The 7919-nt window shown below is 38.9% G+C and overlaps 1 protein-coding gene across 1 annotated transcript; it reads left to right on the top strand.

The window, feature by feature from the left end:
• Positions 1-2074: 2074 nt before the first annotated feature.
• LOC108038461 (angiopoietin-related protein 2-like) lies at positions 2075-4377 on the top strand. Its single transcript, XM_044461152.1, has 3 exons — positions 2075-2539; positions 3449-4104; positions 4163-4377. The coding sequence occupies exons 1-3, from the start codon at positions 2117-2119 to the stop codon at positions 4287-4289; spliced, it is 1206 nt and encodes a 401-aa protein (XP_044317087.1). The 5' UTR covers positions 2075-2116; the 3' UTR covers positions 4290-4377.
• The last annotated feature ends 3542 nt before the right edge of the window (positions 4378-7919 follow it).

Below are 7919 nucleotides of genomic sequence, written 5' to 3'. Positions count from 1 at the left end.
CGAATACTGATTCTTTAAAGATTCCTATTTATTTTATTTTGTCAAATTAAAACTAGTATACAATACTAAAATTAATGGAAAGAGAAAATGGCACTGGAAACTGAAGCTTCGGCCGAAAAGATTCCTAAAACCGATTATGATTAGGGTTTATTATTATATATATTTATATTTCATGAATGTGTGACTTATCTTGGAAAATCAAGTTTGTCTCTATAATGCAATAAAGACATAATTACTTCTCAGTGACCTCCAATTCTCAACTGATTTCCCTGTCACACCAGATTTGACATCCCCAATTCATTTTTAAACTTCAATAGTTAGCAATCAATGCGAATCCAGAGCACATTTTCAGAACTTTCACACAGTGTTGTGAGCTAATTGAATTTAAAAATGGAACGAGTTAAGAGTGGAGTCAAGAGGGCAACAGACTCGAGCCCATCTGAACTGCCATTACGAATGAGAGCCAGATCAATTAGGGCCTGTAGTCCCGAAAGCTCCATCAAAATGGACCGACGACAATAAGACTCGTGTCATCAGACGAGTTTTGGAGCATCTGAGGCGTCTAATTGCAGGTCGCGCCGACCCCAGACGGGATGTTCTATAACTAGTCTTTGTCTTCGCCGACCCAAGATGTTATTAAAGCTGAGATCGACCCGGAATCCAGCGCAGGCCTGATGATCCGCAATTAACATTGACCATCGTCGTGCGGCCCAGTTGTGGTCGCATACCAAAATGTTCCTAAGTCGGGCCTCAGAAATCTCTTCAAATAAGCGCGACTTCCCTTTCAATGCTCGAAGAATGTACTCCGTGCATTAAGGGGGGTATAGCCAATTCGGTGCAAAGTCGATCATTTTTAAAGAAATTTTATTGGCGATTCGGATAGTCTCAGCTCAATTTTGATTTTTGCATGTGATAGGGCAACATTTAAACAACATGTGTGAATTTTTTCATATAAAAAAAACATGTTTTGCGGTGTACACGATAACTGATCACAGAATTATTTGAAATGAACAAATCAAATTGCATTAGCTAAAAGACAAGATATTTCAGGTAACGCTGTCGAGTTTTAATTTTTTTTCGATTTTTTAAGGCAGTTGAAAGTCGAAAACCACGATTTTCGGCCCAATAGTCGAGATATTTGTTACAAAACGAGCTACCTCACCTACGTTCAACTGCCGATAAGTTCGGAAGTTTAACTCGGATCGATCAAAGATTTTAACACAATATTCTCGAGATGTTGTGCATTAAAAAAAAATAAATAAATAAATGCAAAAAAAACAAGAAAGGAAAGCTAACTTCGGGCGGAGCCGAAGTTGAAATACCTTTGCAGAATATTCTGTAAATTATATTCTCCAAAATTATTCAATTGATGCATTCTTAATACTCATAAAAAATCCCAACTTCCTAACTTTAAAAACACCAAAGTTATGGCATTTCCAATCGTTCAGTTATATGGCAGCTATAGGATATAGTCGGCAGATCCTTATAAAGTTTGGTAGGTCGGATTGATTGGTGAAAAAAAACCCATATAAAATCTCAACTTCATAACTTAACAAACACCAAAGTTATGGCATTTCCGATCAATCAGTTATGTTGCGGCTATAGGATATAGTCGGCCGATCCCGGCTGTTCCGACATATATACTGCGTGCAAAGGAAAGAAGGGTGTATGCAAAGTTTCAATTCGATATCTTTAAAACTGAGAGACTAGTTCGCGTAAAAACAGACAGACGGACAGACGGACATGGCTATATCAACTCAGAAGGTGATCCTGATCAAGAATATATATACTTTATAGGGTCGGAGATGTCTCCTTCACTGCGTTGCAAGGGTATACAAATTAAGCTTATTTGTTGTTTTCCAAACTAACAAGTACTGACATTAATATTTAAATCACAAATAAGCGATAAGAACATAAGCTCATGTCTATTTGTATGCAAGTCCATACATATACAGATTTAGTGATATGGGTTTTTCCCGTTGATTTAATATATTTTAATCAACGGGAAAAACCCATATCACTATTTTATAATCTTTGGGCTTCGTTGTTATTTCAAATTACAGCTACATTTCAGTACATTTTTTAAATTCGTTTTGAGTAGGTCGAACAACTTAAGATGCTGAGACTATTATCCTTTTTGCTTGGCTTATTCATTTTTCCAAGTGTACAAGGAGGAATTGAGTTGAATTCTAGGAATCAGTCGTCATGTGTTCTCCAAGATGCACCAAGACAATGCGGCTCCTTTTGCCTGACCACACTGAACCCGCTTTTGAATCACTCTCGCCATATCCGAAAAAGGTTGGATGAAATCAAGGCAGGGCAGACAAACCTTAGTATGACCACGGCGCACGGACAAGAGGATCTGAAGGCCGGATTCGATTCGAGATTCAAGCTGGCGGAAGAACAACATATGGCGGTGAACTCCGAAATGCAGAACAAACTACAGGAACTAGTCACAAAAGAAGACTTCGTGAAATCAATTCAGGCTCTGCAGGCCAAGTTGGATGCGAGATTGGACAGAATGGAGAAACTTGGAACGGTGAGTTACGGATAGACAGACATCCTTGGGCCTTCCTATCGGAAGTTTTTATAAAAAAGGACAATAGTACAAATTTGTTTAGCCCATTAAATAATACTGCGCTGGAATTATGCTAATCTATAGCAGTGTATACATCATATAGTCTTTGGTTTGTCGTGCGTTCTTCGCGCGACTGAGGCTCCATTCAATGTCTTTGAACTCACGCGCGGGAGACCTGGGTTCGAATCCCACCGACGGACGAATAAAATTATAAGTTTTTTCGGATAGATACTTATCGGATTTTACTTGTAAGAACTGAATTAAGTCATAATTGTACTAATTTCTCTCTCTCTTCCCCACAGAATTACAGTTGAAATCGATATTGGCAATTCATAAGTGCAATATTAACACAAACTTTGTGACTTTTCTGAATGAAAAGCAAAGTGCTTAAATCATATATGTACATATGTATACACATACATAAATATACATAAGTCCATAAATCCTGAATGAAAAATTACATCATGATGAATGTAGGCACATTTTTTCTAATTTTTAGAAAAAATACCCTTAAATTTATGGTTAGATGCCCTACTTTTAAGAAATATTTTTCTATTTTTTAGAAGAGTTTTTCTTGTTTTATGGGTTCTTTGCCTTAGATTTTAGAAAGGAACGCCCTTAATTTTAGAAAACGTTACCCTACGATTTAAGGTGCGATGCCTTTGAAGTCAAAAATAAGGCGAATTTCTTGTTTTTAGGGTTAATTTTGGTATGAGTGTAATGCAGGGCTCTATTAGGTAATGTTTCTGCCATTTTTCTGGGTATTTAATAATTTGTATATTGTTTTACCGCAGTAACCAACTAATTAGAATATTGAAAACGAATGCAATGATTATTATTTTATCGCCTGTTCTAAATCATTTTGTACAGATGAAAACAACAGCCGATGCCAACGATGAACTCAAAAACCAAGAGGAGCACCTTAAAAATAGAGATGAACAAATCTCGACCCTTACGACTCGAATTGAAGCCATTGAGAAAACAAAATCAGAACTTTCTAGTCAGCTTTCGGAATGCCGGAAATCTGATGACAATTTACCTGACTCTTGTCCCATTGACAGTCCCAATGGCATTTACCAAATAAAGCTTCGGGGTCTTGAACCCTTTAAAGTGCCATGTGCGACGTCTCCACCTGGTTGGACTGTAATTCAGAGACGCATTGACGGATCCGAGGACTTCAATAGAACCTGGAATGACTATAAATCTGGATTTGGGAATGTCACTGGAGAATTCTTCATCGGGCTGGAAAAACTGCATCGGATGACTGAGGCACGACCCCACGAACTCTACATTAAACTTGGGATGCTTAACGGATCCACCGGTTACGCTCAATACGATGATTTTAAGATCGGGAGTGAGGAGGAATGGTACGAGTTGAAGAATCTAGGAATATATTCTGGTGAAGCCGGAGACGCCCTCGAATACAATAAGAACCAAAGGTTCAACACGATTGATCGGAGTTATGACCCCGCCTATCAATGTGCCTATCAATTTGGTGCATGGTGGCACAAAGCCTGTTCATATAGGTATAGATGTTTATTTATGCTCTTATTATCTTCTTACTACAATCACTTAAAATTACAGTAAGCTCAATGCAAAATACTACAAAGATGGCAAAGGTTCTGACGGAATTCAATGGGGCCCATTTCAACACGACGACTGGAGTATTTCACTTACCTTTGTTGAGATGATGATAAGGCCCAAGTCCTAATGACCGACTCGATTTTTTATGAGTAATAAGAATGCATAATATAAATAATTTTTGGAGAATATAATTTACAGAACATTCTGCAAGGGTATATCAACTTCGGCTCTGCCCGAAGTTAGCTTTCCTTTCTTGTTTTATTTCTGTTTGCATACAAACGTTAAAAGTTGCCTAAGTTCTGTGACTCTATATGGATTATTATTTTTGAAATTTTCTCGATCGAGAGGCCATCTTAAGATTATTCAAAACCTCAAATTTGTCCCCTTTTACATACAAAGAATACATAAAATAAGTAGCATTTTATTGATTGGTAGCGATTGCATTTGCTTCTAACGTTTATTCACACGGTAGAAACTTTCCTATTCTGATTATTCATATTGAACATGGATTACAAGTCTGTTTGGAACAGCTCGCCGCTTTGAAAACAATTCCAACAGCCTGCACACAGTAAAACATGCCGAAGCCATTTTTGCAATGGAGAGCTCCACGAAAGAAGCTGACAAAATTGCATCTAAAGGTAAACAGGGAAATGCAAATATTGGCAGGCACTGCAAATCATACACATAATTGGAATTCATGGCATTTGCGAGTGGGAGGATGTGTCCTCAGAACGAGCAGGACTTCGTCTGCGTGTTTGGTTGTTTGGTTGTTTGGTTGTTCGGGTGCTCGTTGTTTGGGTGTTTGGGTGTTTGGCTGCGTTGCCCATTGTGCTGGCCCGACTGATGTGCATTGAGCCATAAAAAACAATGGCATTCGCACTGGCCGGTCAGCCTGTGCTCCATACTCCAGGTCCAGGTCCATTCCATTCCATTCCTTTCCATTCATGGAGTCCCGTGGCCCGTGCTCCCCGATGTGCGGCCAAACATTTTCGCATATGAGTATTTAATTAATCCGTAGTTGACTCAGGGCTGCCTTTTCTTTGCCGGCCCTTCCCTTCGCAGAGAATCCCTTTTCTGGAGCGAGTCACAGTCACTGGCAGGATGCATGCGATTGAAGAGTGGTCTCGGCAGTTCAGAAATGAAGCCGTACATAGCCTTGCAGCTACTAGCACTTTTAATACCCTGCGTATTCGAATAAAAAAAAAAGATACTTAATTTAATTTCACTTCTTTATCATGTTTTTACTTACGTCATCTGTATTTTGAAAATACATACATAAAATGGGTTCGAAGGCATCATTCATTTCCAAAAATTAAGAACTAATTTGAATTTATATTACCTATTAACTAAGGGTTAAAAGTATAAGATAGTAGTAGTAAGTTATGTTCGAATATATACATAAATATGCTTTCAGATGATTTAATTGAGTTCCGTAACCATACTTTAAAAAAAAAAAGTACTAATATGAACTTGTATACAGAATGCTACATTTAATAACTATGGGTTAAAGAGCTTAAAGTGACAGATTCAAGATACGTTCGCCATAAACACATGTATATGCTAACCGTTAAATACTTTTAGTTGACTTCCAGATTATTCGATTGAGTTCCGTGTCCATAAATTCATAAATCAAACATCTTTTGCCAGGAGGAAGGAGGGGGGTGTTACGTCCGGAACCGCTCCATTGCTACTCATATACCGCCTTAATCGCGTTATGTCCTTCTGCCAACTGCCAACTGGGACGAGCCCTTTTTAAGAAGGGAATGCAATTAAATATATGTACGAATGCGAGTGCAGGGACCTATGTGAATTGAATAAACAAAACATCGGAGCCGGGGGGTGGTTGGTCGGGCGGGGGGAGCGGGGAGCGGGGAATGGGCTATTCAAAATGAGGAAACATCCTTCATGGGATGGGAGACATTTTGTTTGAAGAGACGGGAAGGGGAAAGGGGTGCGGGGCACTCGAATCCGGAGCAAGGGTGAGCAGTTTTATAATCTCTCGAGGATCCTCATCGCTATAGCTGTCATCCTGCCGCGCTGTCACTACCATCGTCGTCATTAAAGGAATCGGCATTGGCATCGGCATCGGCCATTGCCAATCCCGTCGAACGCACCCCACACCGCTTAAATAAACATTGGCTTGAGCTAAAAAATAAATGCCGAGGCTGCGACAGGGATGAGCAGGGAGATTTGTTTCTCTTCTCTATTCGAGCACAACGATCACAATTGCGCCAGCCGCCATAAGGAGTCCTTATGTACAAAGGCACTTATGTGAAACATTTTCCGAACTGATTCCCATCCATCGGGATCACGTCCTGGCGGGGGTTAAATTCGCCTCAGTCCTGGCCACTCAACTCGACGTCATCATCTGTCTTGAACAGCCCGAAAGTGGCCAGGAAACGAATCCTCCATCAATTAAAAGAGTGTTTTGGTACAGTCGGTTATGCATTTTGATTGTGCTGCTGAATGAATCTGAGTCTGGAAGTCGCCTGAATGAAACAAGAGACCTCTGCAGATCAGCTTTGGGTTACTCTCCTTTTAAATCTCGGCTAATGAATGGTGGCAATATATTTAAATCGTTTTTAAACCAATATAATATATAGATAGATATAAGTAGATCTAATCACATGGGAGTGGGGAAATGGATCTCGGTAACTATACCTATATATAATAATGAAATTTTGTACGTTGACTTAAATAAATCCCAAAGCAGGTCAAATTTGTTTTGGAGTGCTGCTTTTTGTATAACTTTGCTATTATGATGATAAGTTTGTAATTCAGTGAAGAAACCTCTTAACGTATAAATAATATTGATCAGCATCACTAGACGTCTGTTAATTTGTATAGTTGTATTTCATTGCATTTAAAGAATTTGGTGTACGCCTCGTTGGCATTTAAATGTTTAGTACTATTTTGTAAAGCTGTTATGTATTCCGGTCGGGAATGATCTGGCCAAGTACACTAATAAATGTTTGCTATTATTGCAAGGGTATATAAACTAAGGACTACCTTTTTCCCTGCGTAAATCACCAACATATTTGAGATATTCTAAACGTTTTCGAGCAGAAAAAAACACTAAGGAAAACTCTTATTTTTGCCAATATCTGAATAAGGTATTTGACTGTTTCACAATGGATTAAGAGGTTTTACATAATATGTATCTCATATCTTTTATACAATCAATACAATACAAATCAAAGGACAATCGGTTGAAAAAGGCAAAGCTTTCATTAAATATACATTTTAATCGATTTTCACTCCATTAGTGCCAATTGTAACTGAAACAATTGAAAACAAAGAAGATTAAGCTACTGTAACAAACATTTTTTATTGCAAATTAAAGTGATTAATAATTTTGTTTGTATTTCACCTTCTGTTCATTTAAATTACCAACTAACACTTTAGTGGTGTGTATCCAACTGAGCTTCCGAGTTAAAGGCCGCTCTTACAGCAGCACGATTCCCCCTGACCTGTGTCTATATCAATATGTCGTTGCCATTAGCCTTTGCGGAGGAGGAGGGGAAGTGGGAGGGGGGTTGAGGGCAAAGGACATTGTGCGAGAGTGTGGCAGGACACGCTTCGTACGTGGCCCCAGTGGTCCGGACATTTTTTTCCAGCGGCACAAACAAGCGGACGGGGAACAACACAATTAAGTACCGCTTATAATGGATGTTCTCGTGTCAAAAGCCCATTTTTTGCGGACTGTTAACAGCTCGGATACACACAGATGTCTGCTCAAATTTATATGTGAGCTTAA

Source organism: Drosophila rhopaloa, unplaced genomic scaffold (genome assembly GCF_018152115.1).
Source record: "Drosophila rhopaloa isolate 14029-0021.01 unplaced genomic scaffold, ASM1815211v1 contig_3, whole genome shotgun sequence".
Taxonomy (NCBI): Eukaryota; Metazoa; Arthropoda; class Insecta; order Diptera; family Drosophilidae; genus Drosophila; species Drosophila rhopaloa.
The sequence above is the reverse complement of the archived record's forward strand: the minus strand, read 5'-3'. Positions and strand labels throughout refer to the sequence as shown.

Coding starts and splice junctions, on each gene's coding strand:
- LOC108038461 (XM_044461152.1), top strand. CDS start 2,117: ATGCTGAGACTATTATCCTTTTTGCTTGGCTTATTCATTTTTCCAAGT. Junction 2,540..3,448: donor GAATGGAGAAACTTGGAACG/GTGAGTTACGGA, acceptor CATTTTGTACAG/ATGAAAACAACAGCCGATGC. Junction 4,105..4,162: donor CACAAAGCCTGTTCATATAG/GTATAGATGTTT, acceptor TTAAAATTACAG/TAAGCTCAATGCAAAATACT.